At 44.9% G+C, this 17,449-nt stretch overlaps 1 protein-coding gene across 1 annotated transcript in view; it reads right to left on the reverse strand.

Moving 5' to 3' along the window:
* Window positions 1–342: 342 nt before the first annotated feature.
* kiaa1109 (KIAA1109) overlaps window positions 343–17,449 on the reverse strand; it is a 175,224-nt gene continuing 158,117 nt past the window's right edge. The window contains exons 85-94 of the mRNA XM_080750799.1: window positions 16,854–17,010; window positions 16,097–16,254; window positions 14,770–14,959; window positions 13,541–13,752; window positions 12,325–12,576; window positions 10,531–10,734; window positions 7,167–7,361; window positions 5,956–6,090; window positions 5,379–5,544; window positions 343–2,865 (exon numbers count right to left, since the gene is read on the reverse strand). Of these exons, the coding sequence (XP_080606925.1) occupies window positions 2,649–2,865; window positions 5,379–5,544; window positions 5,956–6,090; window positions 7,167–7,361; window positions 10,531–10,734; window positions 12,325–12,576; window positions 13,541–13,752; window positions 14,770–14,959; window positions 16,097–16,254; window positions 16,854–17,010 (1,886 nt within the window). The 3' untranslated portion in view covers window positions 343–2,648. The remainder of the gene's footprint in view (window positions 2,866–5,378; window positions 5,545–5,955; window positions 6,091–7,166; window positions 7,362–10,530; window positions 10,735–12,324; window positions 12,577–13,540; window positions 13,753–14,769; window positions 14,960–16,096; window positions 16,255–16,853; window positions 17,011–17,449) is intronic.

Genomic DNA, 17,449 nt, shown 5'->3' on the forward strand with positions numbered 1-17,449 from the left:
TCAAAATAAGATAACGGGAGTGAATTTCAGGAGCACTAAATGAGTTAAGACTAGAAAACATCGTTATCGTTTTCCCACCATTAGATCTGCTGACATCCGTTCTTTCTAAATAGCCTCTAGAGGCGCGCGTGCATGTGACATCAATAAATTACCGTGCGCCCTGAAAAGAAAATACCAAAGCACCACTGGCTATATAAATGCACCCATTTTACCATTTTAAATAAAAATGTGAAAGACACAAGAATCATTTTTTTAAGGTAGCGACAGACTGGGCTTAGCTCAAGTTTAATGAATTTATTATGTTAAGAAATCAACACATTTAAGAAATTCACAGTTGTTTAATGTACTTTACAAGGGGTCTATTGCACAGATAAAAATAAAAATAAACAAACGGGCATGACAAAGGCTACCATGCTAACGAAGACCTCATTTCACATATTCATACAGAAGGATTTTGTTTCAAATTATAATTACATCTTCCTTGAATGTGTATTTGTTCTTAATAACGATCATCTGAAAATCCTTCTCGACTATCTGGAAAAAAAAAAGCTGTAAAAAAAAGAAGAAGAAGAAAATCTACTCCATCGGGAGTAGTTCCATCTGAAACCAAAAAACAAACAAAAGGCAATTAAGAAGTCATTGGTCATGAAATGAGTCATAAAATAAAGATATTTAAAATAATTTCATATACAGTAGGTAAAAGTCATCCAGTTGTTGGTTTTGTTCGGCATGGGGTTATCACTTAAAGCAGCCAAAACTATATACAGAAAAATACACAGAAACCGATGCTAAATATACAGAAACGTCTACGAGTGCAAAAGACTTCAGTCAGCGCTTGCAATGGCATACAATGCATCACAGTAAACTACTGGGCTGAGACGGCCATGGGTTTTTAATCAGTTCAGATGGGCCTGTACAATAGTCATCATTCTAATGACACTGCTATGGGTTTAGCAGATCAGATGGGCCTGTACAATAGTCATTGTTCTAATGCCACTGCCTTGTGTTTAGCAGTTCAGATGGGTCTGTACAATAGTCATCGTTCTAATGACACTGCTATGGGTTTAGCAGTTCAGATGGGCCTGTACAATAGTCATCGTTCTAATGACACTGCCATGGGTTTTGCAGTTCAAATGGCCTGTACAATAGTCATCGTTCTAATCCAGTGTTTCGACAGAGTGTTTTTTAACAGTAGGTTTGAGCCTCATTTAACCTTGTCTCCATATACGTTGGCTCTAATGAAGATACATACCATTATGGTCTACACACGCTGCTTCCCGTGGGCTGTGGACGGTTCAGAAACCTGCCTAGCAGTGACATCTTCCACGGTTAATAGAATTCACAGCCTTTCTCGTCACGGAAAGTTGCCATGCCTAAATAGACACCTTTGTTCTTGCAATTAATACAAAATAAATAAATACATTCAAATCTCCGTTTGAAAGAAACAAACCGATGATGTCACTGGTAGGCGGGTTTCTGAACGGTCCACAGCCCTCCTCTGAGACACAGAGCGAGCAGACAGGAATGGTGTCATCTTAAGACCAGTTATATGAAGATGGGTTGAAAATGGGCAAAGTGGTCTTAAAACATTTTCAGAAGGGAAGCGGGCTCTGTCTAAACTATGATATGGCGCCATTCGGAGCTGAATTAACGACGTTACACCCCCCCCCCCCTCCCCCCGATCCTCTGTATGACACTATATCGTCGTTGTCACGTTGTTGTCCCCCCGATCCTCTGTATGACACTATATCGTCGTTGTCGGGTGGAAACCTTGTATCTCCAAGTTTCAAATTTGTACGTTCTTTCGTCATGTAAAGCCCTGCTTCATCATCAACAAGGCTGTCGCACAAAAGTAGTGAAAACAGCAGATCTACAAGTACACAACGTCTCGTGGTGTGAGGCGTTGTGTGCTTGTAGATCGGCTGTCCGATCTACACCAGGTGGAATCATTTCTAAAATTATAAATGCAAAACGAACGGTTTTGGACATAAAAGGTTTTCACCCGACAACGGCGATATCATAGTTTAGACAGAGCCGAGCCCAAATAAATTAGGCTCTAAAAGTGGAGTATGAATCGACCCTGAGCCAGAATGCAGGCGAAGTAGGTCTCGCTCCCCGTGTGAAAATCTAAACATCATGGTGTGCTGAAAACAGCTGCTGCTGTGCAGGGGCGTCACACCACATTCTGGGCCCTGGGTACAAGGATTCACTGCGGGCCCCCCATGAATGTTAACTATTGAAAAATAGCAGATATACAAGCTCACCGCGCTGCGAGCTTGCACATCTGCTATTTTTGAAAAATCGTGAAAATGTGTGCAAGAAACCTATGTCAAGGACCCCCAAGATGATATGTATTTGGCCACAGACCCCGATCTCAAAATATTTAGTTCCAGGGACCCCCAGAAGCAAAATTTTAGTTAGAAATGTTCGCTTAAAAAGATTTTCACACATTTTCACAACTTTTCAAAAATAGCAGATCTACAAGCTCGCAGCGCGGCACTCGGTGCCGCGCTGTGAGCTTGTATATCTGCTATTTTTCAATGGATAAAGTTATTAGGGCCCCTCCTCCACCTTGGGCCCCGGTAACTCAGTCCCACTTTCCTACCCCTTGTGACGCCCCTCCGTGGCGGGACAGACAGAGGGGCGGGTCAGTGTTCCTCTTTGTCCCGGCCCTTCTTGTCGCGCTCGTCCTGCAGGGCCATGCCCAGCTTCTTGATGAGCACGGACAGCACCTTGTCCAGGGGGTCCATCACGCCCCGCTGCAGCCACTTGGGAATCGTAGTCCTGGCGTGGTGGAAGCCCAGCTTCTGGAGGATGTAGTCCACGCCCACCGGGTCGATCTTCCTGCCCGTCCACGAGATGAGCCTGAGGAGGACCAGACCATACCGCGTTCGTTTATTCAGTGCTCAGGGCTATAGCTGTTCTGATGGCACTCAGCCACGGCTGTTATTTCTGGATGACATGGATGACGCTGCTATGAAGATGAATTGAGTACAACGGACTAGAGATCTGCGCGGGACATACTGGGGAATTTAAGGAGACGGTTTCTACTACGGCATCGTGAGGCGGGACTACGGCTGCTGTGACGCAATCGCAGTTGTGGCTCAAATTGTTACGCAAAGAGCCGTCGGCGACTGAACGCTTTGGTTCCCGTGGCGACGAGTCTATACAGAAGGCGTTGTAGGCGCAACGTGGAAAGGGACCTTCTGGCGTAGTACAGACGGCTGCTACGGCGGCAGGTTGATCTATCGAATGCTGATCATTTCCGGTTGTCATCTGCCGTCGCCGTACTAAGCTTAAATAGCCTATTTTTCAATCCCATTAACGCCCGCTCCCGCTTGATTTCAGACCAATCCCGCCCGCCGCCGCAATGATGTCATTTTTGACCGCCCGCAGACAATTCCTGTCCGCCGCTCCCGCTTTCCATCTACCGTGACAAAAATAGCAGATCTACACGCGACACATTGTGAGCTTGTAGATCAGCTATTTTTGGTGAACCTTCCCCCCAGAATAGGGATGCTGGGGTTCAAGTGGTTACAGTATAAAGTTATCTTCAGTCAGTTTTGATTGATTAATTGATTGAAGACTTTATTAGAAGTTTGCATAGAAAAAGGTACAGTTTCATGACAGTGACAGTTCACTGGTACAAGGTCAACTAAAAGGAGATCCTAGAAAAGCACTTGGCTTATTTACACAGGAAGCCAGTGAAGTATCTCATATAACATTGAATGACAGACGGATAGAACACAGTACTATGCAGTAAAAAAAAGGAAAATAAAAATATATAAAATATATGCAAAAAATATATACAGTAGGTAAATACAAAGAAGTGTCAGGGAAGGCTGGGCTATGTTTGTTTTTACCAGTTACGAATGGCTGTCGCCTGTAAGTGGTTTTTCAGGGCGATTTTAAAGGATGCTAGGGATCCACACTCCTTTAAGGCCTTCGGTAGGGCGTTCCACATTTTTGTGGTATAGCAGAAGAACGAGTTTGACCCTTTGATTGAGTTGACTCTGGGTTGAACGTGATCTGTGGCGCTGCCTCTGGTGTTGTAATTGTGGACATCTTTAACGTTTTTAAAGTATTTTGTCAGGTACATGGGTATCTTAGTTGACCATCGGGGCGATCCTCTGTAGGAAAGGAGTTTGTTGGTTGATTTTATTTATTACCTTTGAAGTTATCTTTTCGTTGGAAAGATTAGCTTAGTTCTGATGGAAAGGGATATTTCACTGTGACATACTGTATCTCTGGTAGAAAGATGTGCATATTTACGTAGCGTAATATGATTCTAAAAATTAACAGAGTAATTCAGGGGTTCCGTGGATGAAAAGGTTATTTACAGGGGTTACGTGCGTCAAAACAGTTTGAAAACCCCAGCTTTAAGCTATAACCTTTGACTGTGCTAACTAGCATACATTTTAGGCCCTCCCCGGCCATAAAACGTTGGGTCGGGTATGGTCGGGGTTAGAAAGAATTTGAGAACTCCATCACAGAGTAATAGTAATACAATAAAATTATCATCAGAACACGGATATATTATTGATTTCAGCTGTTACAATTCCAACCCCACAAAAACCCTACAGTACTCAGATTTGGAGCTGAAAACTGACAATGATCTGATCTGTTCAGTTATCAATACCCTAAGCGAGGGAATCTCGTTTGTCATATTAGTAGCCTACTGTTCATTATTGTTTGTTGCCCCCCCCCAGTCACAATTCTCTGGAGCCGCCGCTGAAGACACTTTTGACGTGTGTTGGGGCCAGGGGCCACTGTGCTACACTACATGGAACAGAGCCGTCATTAGAATCATTGGTGAGGAAAGCAAGGACAACAGGGACGTGCAGAGAATGTTAGAGAGGCAGGGGCGGAACTTTCTAAAGGGGCCGTTTGGTGGAAATATCGAAAATAGCAGACCTCCAAGCTTGGAGGTCGGCTATTTTTGGTGCGTGATACCCCTCTGAACTAAGCACAGTCCTGGAGGTGTGGCTCAACGTGAACAGCTTCTGAACTATTATTTTTCGCCATGGTCACTGAACTAAATATTGGACCCGATCATCACAAGCCACATAATATTAACAAAATTGTCATACTAAAGTAGGTTTTTTCAGCGACACAACAAAGGAGAAAATCAACGTTATTATTGCTCTTTCTCTGTCCTAGCAACACACTCTCGCAGGATCTATAGCACCAGTAAACAGGACGTGCGCAGGATTCAGAGCCAGCACCCACTCAGGAGGCTATTTGTAGGCTTTGTGTACAATGGATCCAATTAGGTTGAGCTATCTTCATAAATTAAATATCTTTGGCTGTGTGCGCGTGTGTCTGACCTGAGTGTGGGCTCCAGGTGCCAGGTGTTACACATGAACTCTCTCCAGTACCTGAGTGTGGGCTCCAGGTGCCAGGTGTTACACATGAACTCTCTCCAGTCGATGGTGGTGTAGTTGATGGCGTCCTCCTTGTCTCGGTCGGGGGCGTTGTCGTCGGGCAGGGCCGTGGGGCTCTTCTGGCCTGGCCGAGTGGCAGACATGCGGGGAGCGAACAGGGCTGAGGAGACCACAGAGGAAGGATATGAGGGGTGAGACCAACTCAATGTGCCGCTTCACTGCTATCCTCTTGACAAACATCCTGTCTCCACCCAAATATATATCAGGGGGAAAAAAGAATCCTTCTGATTGACTGCCCCAAAAAACGGAGATTATCATGTTTACTAGAGTTCTCAACGGGCCTGAAAATTAAGGCTCGGCCCTAACTGGGCCCTAACTATTCGGCCCGACTAGTTAGCATACATTTTAGGCCCTACCTGGCCCTAAAACATTGGGTCTGGTATGGTCGGCTTTGGAAAGAATTTGAGAACTCTATCACAGAGTACAGGTCATGTAATAGAGTATTTCTACTTTACCTTTCTCCTTGAGGTAGGCAGACACCAGGTCATGTAATAGAGTATTTCTACTTTACCTTTCTCTTTCTCCTTGAGGTATGCAGACACCAGGTCATGGAGGAACATGATGAGCTCAGCATCCATGGTCACACAGATGTGGTCTGTGAACTCCGTCACCACGCTGCACTCCACCTTGGGCTTACTGTTGGAGTCTGGAGGAGAACAAACACAGTGTCACCACACTGCACTCCACCTTGGGCTTACTGTTGGAGTCTGGAGGAGAACAAACACAGTGTCACCACGCTGCACTCCACCTTGGGCTTACTGTTGGAGTCTGGAGGAGAACAAACACAGTGTCACCACACTACACTCCACCTTGGGCTTACTGTTGGAGTCTGGAGGAGAACAAACACAGTGTCACCACGCTACACTCCACCTTGGGCTTACTGTTGGAGTCTGGAGGAGAACAAACACAGTGTCACCACACTGCACTCCACCTTGGGCTTACTGTTGGAGTCTGGAGGAGAACAAACACAGTGTCACCACACTGCACTCCACCTTGGGCTTACTGTTGGAGTCTGGAGGAGAACAAACACAGTGTCTGCTCCTTTAGTTCAGTGGTCCTCAACCTTTTCAGGCCGCAACCCCCGAAATAATCTTATTTGAACTGGGGAAACCCCATTCTATTGTGGACATAGCAGATCTACATGCTCACAACGCCTCGCAAAGAGATCGGCTATTTCCACAATTTCTGCCTCTAATATTTGACAATTTGGCCAATGTTTAATTTGTCATTTTAAAGGTACTAAAAAGCACTTAAGTCATTAAATTGACACTTTAGGAATGTGCAGATAGATAACCTGTATACACTTCAACGTTATGTTGATGTGTTTATAATTGAGTCAGAAAACAATGTTGCACATTAAGTTAATCATCTGGGGAAACCTTGTATCTACATATTTTAATCATAAATAAATACAGCATTTTATACTATGAGATACATGTTTTTGATTATTATTATAGTTTTTTGGTTATTGGTGAAACATTTCACCAAGGTGAAGGTTATTGGTGAAAACATTTCACCAATAACATGATCAATATAGGGGGTGTGTGTGGTTAATATACATACATGCTGCACTTTATATGAACTATAAAGTGCAGAATGTTCTTCTTAGGTGTCCAAAGGTACACAAGGCAATATCACGTTTTTCTTTTCTTTTCTTTTTTTAATATCTCCTAAGTCCAGTCCACATTAGCACCCATGGTGGAACCAATGCAGACGGCGTACCTGTGAGCGAGGGCTCCTCGGGGTCCTGAGCGTGGATGGACTTGAAGTCCAGCTGCATCCTGGGCAGGGCGAAGATGGTCTCCGTCTCGTGGTTGTAGCTGGAGGGAGCGCGGAAGCTGCTGAGCAGGCTGGCACTCTTGGTGGCCACGCCGTTCTCAGGGTTGTTGGCGTCCACGTTCCTCAGCAGGTTGAGCTCTGCGTGACACCCAGGGGACCAACACACAGGAGTCACTGTTGGTCCAGTTAACAGGGGACCAACACACAGGAGTCACTGTTGGTCCAGTTAACAGGGGACCAACACACAGGAGTCACTGTTGGTCCAGTTAACAGGGGACCAACACACAGGAGTCACTGTTGGTCCAGTTAACAGGGGACCAACACACAGGAGTCACTGTTGGTCCAGTTAACAGGGGACCAACACACAGGAGTCACTGTTGGTCCAGTTAACAGGGGACCAACACACACAGGAGTCACTGTTGGTCCAGTTAACAGGGGACCAACACACAGGAGTCACTGTTGGTCCAGTTAACAGGGGACCAACACACAGGAGTCACTGATAGTCCAGTTAACAGGAGACCAACACACAGGAGTCACTGTTGGTCCAGTTAACAGGGGACCAACACACAGGAGTCACTGATAGTCCAGTTAACAGGGGACCAACACACACAGGAGTCACTGTTGGTCCAGTTAACAGGGGACCAACACACAGGAGTCACTGTTGGTCCAGTTAACAGGGGACCAACACACAGGAGTCACTGATAGTCCAGTTAACAGGGGACCAACACACAGGAGTCACTGATAGTCCAGTTAACAGGGGACCAACACACACAGGAGTCACTGATAGTCCAGTTAACAGGGGACCAACACACACAGGAGTCACTGATAGTCCAGTTAACAGGGGACCAACACACACAGGAGTCACTGATAGTCCAGTTAACAGGGGACCAACACACACAGGAGTCACTGATAGCCCAGTTAACAGGGGACCAACACACACAGGAGTCACTGATAGTCCAGTTAACAGGGGACCAACACACACAGGAGTCACTGATAGTCCAGTTAACAGGGGACCAACACACACAGGAGTCACTGATAGTCCAGTTAACAGGGGACCAACACACAGGAGTCACTGATAGTCCAGTTAACAGGGGACCAACACACAGGAGTCACTGATAGTCCAGTTAACAGGGGACCAACACACACAGGAGTCACTGATAGTCCAGTTAACAGGGGACCAACACACACAGGAGTCACTGATAGTCCAGTTAACAGGGGACCAACACACACAGGAGTCACTGATAGTCCAGTTAACAGGGGACCAACACACACAGGAGTCACTGATAGTCCAGTTAACAGGGGACCAACACACACAGGAGTCACTGATAGTCCAGTTAACAGGGGACCAACACACACAGGAGTCACTGATAGCCCAGCAGGGACGTGCTGGCCAATGGGAAAAGCGGGACACCTCCCGAACGGCCGGTTCATTCCCGGCCGGTCCAGGTCGGTCATTAGGAAAAAATGTAAAATAAAATGTCATCCTTCGTTCCATTTTGGGGGCTGGGCGGCCAACAAAGTAAATCGTCACTGCCGGGCAGAAACCTCGCATCTCCAAGTTTCAAATGTATACATTTTTTCGCAAAGCAAAGCCTTGCTTCATCATATAAGGCTGTTGCACAAAAGTAGTGAAAACAGCCGATCTACAAGTAGATCGGCTGTTTTCATTAGTTTAAATCATTTTTAAAATGATAAATACAAAACCAACGGTTTTGGACATACAAGGTTTCCACCCGACAACGACGAAATATAACTCAGGTACAGTAATTGGCCCACTGGCTTGTCACTTGTCATGATCTGAAATGGCATATCTTTGAGTAGCAGCAGCGCTAGAGAGAGATCTCTCTCTATAGCACGCAATGAGGGCCTCTCCAACTCTTTTTCCCCGGCTGAATCAGGGGCCCAGCACGTCCCTGTAGCCCAGTTAACAGGGGACCAAAACACACAGGAGTCACTGATAGTCCAGTTAACAACTTGGGAGCCAAACTCGTTCAGGGACGAGTTATGGCCACTAGGTGTCCCCCTGCCAAAAGGAAGTTACCTCGTTCACAGACGAGGCAACAAACAGTTAACTCTATGAGCCTGCAGCTGCCCTTTGAATGACCCGAGTCCATTACGTCACCCAGTCAGTGCAGGCAGCTCTTCTGGAGGAGTAATCACGGAAGGACTTAACATTGCTTTAGATTCTACTTTGAAACATAAGAACGGCTTTATCTAAGAATGACATGAAAACAGCCCCAGGGAAGCAGAGAGCTGATTGTTTTCACGGCAACACTTTACCGCAATTTTACCGCGATTTTTGGATTTTATTTCGCGAGCGTTTGTAAACAAATGGATTATCCTCCTCAATCTTCTCTGGACACGCACGTGCACACGCACGAAGCTTGCGAGGCACGTCAAAACAAAGCGTAAGTCAATGGTGGCAGCAGCAACAGCTATAAATGTTAGAAACCTTGGCTTCCGTTGTGTTAACAGGGGACCAAAACACACAGGAGTCACTGATAGTCCAGTTAACAGGGGACCAAAACACACAGGAGTCACTGATAGTCCAGTTAACAGGGGACCAAAACACACAGGAGTCACTGATAGTCCAGTCCAGTGGGCAACTTCCATAATGGAGAGGGCCACTACAATTCACACTCACTCCAGAGGGCCACAATGCATACACAATACACATAGCAAAAACAGCCGATCTACAAGCTCAAAACGCATCACAGTGCAACACGTTTCAAGCTTGTAGATCTGCTATTTTTGCGCACAACTGCGTACAGTAACTACAGTCGGCATACAGTCGTCTGGAAAAAACATTGTTTCGTTTTGCAGTTCTTTGCTGTTGGTGTGGAGTCACCTTTAGAGGTATTAAAAAGTCCTTAAATTGTCACTTTAGAAACTTTATGTTGGTTTGTTTACTGTTGAGGGAGAAAACAATGTTTCACACTAAGTTCATCATCTGGGGACCCCCCAAAATAATTTGGGGACCCCCTTGGGGTTGAGAACCGCTGTTTTAGGGGGTCCCCAGGTAAATGTATAAATTTCATAAAAATATATAACTAATTAACCACTTTAATCATATACAGTACACTGGCTATTTGAAAATAATCGCAATGACTTGAGATAATCGACATGTTTTGAGCTTGTAAATCAGCTATTTCAATAAATATCTTTTAAATTCCTCGTATATTTACGTTATTTGTCATATTTGCCCTGTGCAACTTCTGTCTACGAAGCCTAAAAGCCAAATATATCTTAATCACAATTATTTGTGTGACAATGAATGGTCTAGTGAAAGGTCCACCCTGCCGGTCACCTTCGCTCCGCATGGCGGTGACATAGTGGAACCACTCCTTGACGGTGGCCACGCCGTGTGGGGGGTTCTCGTGGCGGCGGCGGGTGATCTTGGTGATGGTGGCCATGGGGCTCTCCAGAGCGCCGCAGGGCTTGGTCACCATGGTGTTGTGGCCCAGGTGGAAGTCCAGCGTCTGGACGATGTAGGTGGAGTCGTCGTTGGAGCCTGGTCACAACGGACAAACAAACAAACAAACGCACCCCCAGTGTGTGAAACGACCAGTGGTGTAAAAGTAACTAAGTACTTTTACTTAGGTACTGTACTTAAAGGGGCACTCCACCACTTTTCAACCTATCTTCATATAATAGGTCCTCACTAATGTTCATGATAAAATATCACAATTTTTTTCTACTCAGTTTGGGTCTCATCTGTGGGTGGGTCAAATCCTTCCTACCGGTGACATCATCAATGGGAAATGCAAGCTAATAGAAACTGCAGGCTTTCTATTCCTGAAAAAGTTGCAATGTTTTTTTTTCCTTTTTTTAATATTATTTTTTTTTTTTTGTCAAACGATGATGTCACTGGTAGGAAGGATTTGACAGCTCTCCTATGAGACCCAGACTGAAAAGAAAACAATTGTGCCATTTTATTATGAACATTAGTGAGGACCTATTATATGAAGACAGGTTGAAAAGTTGTGAACTACTCCTTTAAGTACACTTTTGAGGTATTTGTACTTTACTTGAGTGTTTCCAATTTCCCATACTTTTACTTCTACTCCACTACATCTCGGATCCAAATATTTTATTTTTACTCCACTACAATTATTTGAAAACTTTAGCTACTAGTTACTTTGCAGATACAAATTATAATATTATAAAACATACATAAACCACTAGCCCTATTTTATATGTTGGCTGTTTGAAAATAGCAGATCTACAAGCTCACAACGCGTCGCAAGCTTGTACAACGTGTCATGGAGTGGCGCGTTGTACAAGCTTGAGACGCGTTGTGAGCTTGTAGACCAGCTATTTCCGCCATTTTCAAGAAATGTTTTTCAAGTATAAAATTATTAAATATGTCAGTAATCTGCCCTGTTCAGTTTGATTATAAAGCCTAAATGGCAAACAGAAATTAAGTTTGTATTCATATGTTCCAGTCTTCAATGCCAAAAACACAATTCGATCTTTAATCGCAATTATTTGTGTGACAACTAATGGTCAATTTAAAGTTGTAATCGTGACAGCTCTAGTCAGGGTTCCCACACATTTTTACCAATTCATTTCCAAAACTTTTCCAAAACTTTTCCAGAATATTTAACCCAATTTCCAAGACTATAGAACAATAATTCAGCTCAATAACAGGTCGCTTACTCCTATGTGCAATGCCCAAAGACAGGCAGTGTATGCCAAGTGATTCTCAACCTTTTTAGGCCTTGGCCCCCGAAATAATCATATTTTAACTTGGGGGGGGTCCCCAGATAAAATATGATTATTTCCTGACGAGCACTAAGAGTTGAGGAATTTTGAATAACACGTTTCTATTGTGAAAATAGCCGATCTAGATCTGCTATTTTCACAATTTCTGCCTCTAATATTTGACAATTTGGCCCATGTTTAATTTGTCATTTCAGACTCAGAGTTATTAACAAAATCAATAACCAAAGACAACGCATAGCTATTGTTTTCCAGGACCTTCCAGGACCCTTTGATAAATTCCCAAACTTTTCCAGTACTGGAAAAACATTTTTCTAAATTTCAAAATATTTCCAGGAATTTCATGACCGTGGGATAACCCTATCTAGTATAGTCTCACCGTCCTCCCAGATCTTCTGGGCCTCGGTCCAGAAGGCGATGTTGGGCTCCTCCAGGTGGAACAGGGCCCAGGACTTGGACCTGAAGTTGGGCCCGTGGAAGCAGGCCAGCGTCATGTGGTTGCCGTGCAGCGACATGGAGCCCCCCAGCTGAACCGTGTCCTCGGGGAGAGGCATGTGGAACAGAGAGATGTGGCAGCCAGCGATCACCTTCAGCACGCTGGGCCAGTGGCGGTGGTGAGCTGCGTCCATGTCTGGAGGGGAGAGGAGAGGAGAGCATATAGGGATGGGACGATGATCGTTATCATCGTTTATCGTGATGAAAAACACTCACGTTCATCTATAATTACTGCCTTTTTCCACTGAAAAAAACTAAATAAAATCGGTAAAACGCTAAAGCTATGATGACTAAAGGGGAACACACACCAAACGCGGAGGCGGCGTGTCAAAACATACGGCCCCATTATTTTCAATGAACTAACCCACACAGGCGGCGTCAGACACGCGCAGCCGCGGGTCTGCCGCGCCGATACGCTGCTGTTCTATTTTTCCAGCGTTGCTGCACGGTGAACATGTTCTCCCATGGTTCTCCCCACCGAGGGAAATGGATGTGCTGTGTGGCAGCGCGCCGCATCCAGTTGGGGTTACCACACGGAAATTCACGTGCCGCGACGATACCGCAACGCAACACTGTGCAGCCGCCCGTGTCCAGTGTGTGCTGCCCTTAAAACTATGGCTAGATAAATTGATTTCTTCTAAAACGGTTAGTTCCAATACTTCATTCTGATTGGCTGGTTTCTGATTAGACCAGATATACAAGCTCACAGTGCGGCACCGAGCTTGTAGATCTGCTATTTTTGAAAAAAAATTGAATATTTCAAATCCTTCTAAGGTTTTTTGAAAAACCTAAATTCTGTCATCAGTGGTGCTCAAACAGTTTCATGTGAAGGACCCCCAAAATGATATGTATTTGGCCACGGACCCCCATCTCAAAATATTTAGTTCCAGGGACCCCCCAGAAGCAACATTTTAGTTACAAATGTTATAAAAAAAATACATATATTCAAAGATTTGCGCACATTTTCACAACTTTTCAAAAGCTGAAGTATAAAAGAATTAAGGCCCCCTCCACCTTGGGCCCTAGTAACTCAGTCCCACTCCCCCCCCCCCCCCCTTGTGACGCCCCTGACAGTGTGTGTAAGCGGTTAGTGTTCTTACAGATCTCGGGGTTCTCCATGTTGATGACGGGGGCTTTGGGGGGCAGGTAGGGGCCGGGCCCCCAGGTGGACAGGGCCCGCTTGGAGGTGTCAAACTGCTGCGTGAAGAACTCCTGCAGCTTCATGCCGATCTTGATGAGGTCTGGAGTGGTGGAGCGCGAGATGATCACCTGGAAGATGTCCCACTGCAGGTCCCCGTGCACAAAGATCTCACTGCAAACATGGACGGACAGAGAGAGAGAGACGGAGAGAATACATGAAATATAACGTTAAAATCTCTGTGCACAAAGATCTCACTGCCAACATGGACGGACAGAGAGAGAGACGGAGACGGAGAGAATACATGAAATATAACGATAAAATCTCTGTGGACAAAGATCTCACTGCCAACATGGACGGACAGAGAGAGAGACGGAGACAGAGAGAATACATGAAATATAACGTTAAAATATCTGTGCACAAAGATCTCACTGCAAACACGGACGGAGAGAGAGACAGAGACAGAGAGAAACAATACATGAAATATAATGTTAAAATGTCCCACAGAACAACAGAATACCAGAAGAGTCGCCGGAAAGCCATCTCGCCTGGGCTGATGGTTTATGCCTTTTGATTGATTGATTGATTGAGGTATTTATTAGACGTTTTGGATAGGAAAAGGTACAGTTTCATGACAGTACAGTTCACTGATACAATGTCAACTAACAGGAAACTCGGGTAAGGCAAGGCTTATTTGTTATTTTCCATTAAGATCCTTATCCTACCTCTGTAAGCTATGGGTTGTTAGTTACGTTAATGAGCATACCTCTTCTCTGCAGGGTTGTTAGTTACGTTAATGAGCGTACCTCTTCTCTGCAGGGTTGTTAGTTACGTTAATGAGCGTACCTCTTCTCTGCAGGGTTGTTAGTTACGTTAATGAGCGTACCTCTTCTCTGCAGGGTTGTTAGTTACGTTAATGAGCGTACCTCTTCTCTGCAGGGTTGTTAGTTACTTTAATGAGCGTACCTCTTCTCTGCAGGGTTGTTAGTTACTCTACACCACTGAGCGTACCTCTTCTCTGCAGGGTTGTTAGTTACTCTACACCACTGAGCGTACCTCTTCTCTGCAGGGTTGTTAGTTACTCTACACCACTGAGCGTACCTCTTCTCTGCAGGGTTGTTAGTTACTCTACACCACTCAGCCTACCTCTTCTCTGCAGGGTTGTTAGTTACTCTACACCACTGAGCGTACCTCTTCTCTGCAGGGTTGGTGTCCATTGAGCACAGGTTGACCTTCCACTCGTCCTGCAGCTGCAGGTCCGCGTTGCTGAAGACCCCCATGAGGATGCTGGAGCCCATGTAGTCCACCCTGGCCTCCGTGGAGCCCATGGTGATCTGGATCTTATGGCTGGGCTGCTGGTTGGGATGCTCCCAGATGTTGGCTGCAACACAGACCACACACAACAAAACCTTTAACTGCAGTTGAAAAGGTTTTAACTTCACGTTCCATGTTTTTTAACTCAACTTTAAAGGTTTTGTCTTCATTTTAAAAGGTTTTCATTTTGATTTTAAGGGGGGGTTTATGTACTATTCCTGAGGTAAAATAAATATGTCTATATGCAGATAGCAATCAGTGCTACTGTATAGTACGTTTGTTTGTTTGTTCAGTAACGGGTCCCGTCTATAGTTGCATATATTGCAATGATAATGAGTTGATTGTCACAAAATCCTAAGAAACAAAAAGGAACAGTCTGCTGATTAATCACATAACCCTGGTAGTGGCTTACTAAACATAGTGAACTACACAACAAGCGTTGAGAGAGTAAAGGCACTTACAGACCATCTCCAAGGTGTTTGTGAGAGTAAAGGCAGCATGGGGTGTGCAGTACACTTACAGACCATCTCCAAGGAGTTTGTGTGAGTATACGCAGCATGGGGTGTGCAGTACACTTACAGACCATCTCCAAGGTGCTTGTGAGAGTAAAGCAGCATGGGGTGTGCAGTACACTTACAGACCATCTCCAAGGTGCTTGTGAGAGTAAAGGCAGCATGGGGTGTGCAGTACACTTACAGACCATCTCCAAGGTGTTATGAGAGTAAATGCAGCATGTTGTGTGCAGTACACTTACAGACCATCTCCAAGGTGTTTGTGAGAGTAAAGGCAGCATGGGGTGTGCAGTACACTTACAGACCACCTCCAAGGTGTTTGTGACAGTAAAGGCAGCATGGGGTGTGCAGTACACTTACAGACCATCTCCAAGGTGTTTGTGACAGTAAAGCAGCATGGGGTGTGCAGTACACTTACAGACCATCTCCAAGGTGTTTGTGACAGTAAATGCAGCATGGGGTGTGCAGTACACTTACAGACCATCTCCAAGGTGTTGTGAGAGTAAAGGCAGCATGGGGTATGCAGTACACTTACAGACCATCTCCAAGGTGTTTGTGAGAGTAAATGCAGCATGGGGTGTCCAGTACACTTACAGACCATCTCCAGGGTGTTGTGAGAGTAAAGGCAGCATGGGGTATGCAGTACACTTACAGACCATCTCCAAGGTGTTTGTGGTATGCAGTACACTTACAGACCATCTCCAGGGTGTTGACGTCGATGTTCCCTCCCACCACGCCACCCTTGGAGTCCAGCTTGGAGCGTCCCAGACCCACTGACATGCTGATCTCTCTGTCACGGTTGCTGCCCACAGACAGGCGGCCCTGACTCTTCAGGCCACTGGTGGTCCACCTGGGAAAGACAAAGGGTTCAAGCAGGGGCGAAATTAGACCTTATCCCGCATGGGTTTTCAGATCAAAAGGGCCATTTACTGCTGTGAGGGGGGAGATTAGAGACCCCTAATATATTGGACATGACAAAATACATATAATAGCCTATTAATTAATTTATTGAAAACAAAATTAATTTAAGAAAAAAACGTCGACACTGTTGCCAGTAAGGGGGGGGGGGGGGGGGGCTTGGGTTTATAAAACCCATCAACCCTATACAAATTATGCTACCTTGAACCATTTTTTTTTTCTTTTTAAACCTTAATTCTATGTCATTGGTGCTCAAACCTTGTCATGTCAAGGACCCCCAAAATGATATGTATTTGGCCACGGACCCCCACCTCAAAAAATTTAGATTCAGGGACCCCCAGAAGCAAAATTTGAGTTACAAAATGTTTCACTTTAAAAATACAAAGATTCAAAAGATTTGCACACATTTTCACGACTTTTCAAAAATAGCAGATCTACAAGCTCGCAGCGCGGCACTCGGTGCCGCGCTGTGAGCTTGTATATCTGCTATTTTTCAATAGTTAAAGCATAACATAGTTGTGGAGGACTCACGTGTTGTTGCCCATGACGTTGCTCATGTTCATCTGGACGTTGAGCTGCTTGAGGTTGATGGCGAAGACCACCAGGGTCTCCCAGGGGGTCCCCTGCTGCCCCGCCGCCTTCACACCGTTCTTATTGAAGGAGGGCGTGGACGTCTTGGTCAGCGAGTCTACATGACGAGGACGGGAGGACATGACATGTTAGGATAGTGTTGAATAACACACCATTTAGTCTTAGTCCTGTCTTAGTCTTCTGAAGTTGCTTTAGTCTAGTCTAGTCTTAGTCTTAGTCTACATATCAAAATATTTTAGTGTTAGTCTTTTGGGAAAAGACTTAGTCCCATTCTCAAATGTAAAGATTAAAGCTGTATTTGGCTTTAATTTCATTGCAGTTACATACCAGTGTTATTTTATACAGCCATTAGTCTTAGACTTAGATTTAGTCTTTTGAATAACACACATAATAGTCTTAGTCTTCCGAAATTGTTTTAGTCTAGTCTCGTCTTATCGACAAAATATCTAAATCTTGTAGTCTTTTAGTCTCACAGCTCCGCACTGCCCGCGATGCGACGCAAGCGTTGAAGTGTCATTAAGATACATGTATTTCAA

This window comes from Nannobrachium achirus (genome assembly GCF_963921795.1).
Source record: "Nannobrachium achirus genome assembly, chromosome: 20".
Lineage (NCBI taxonomy): Eukaryota > Metazoa > Chordata > Actinopteri > Myctophiformes > Myctophidae > Nannobrachium > Nannobrachium achirus.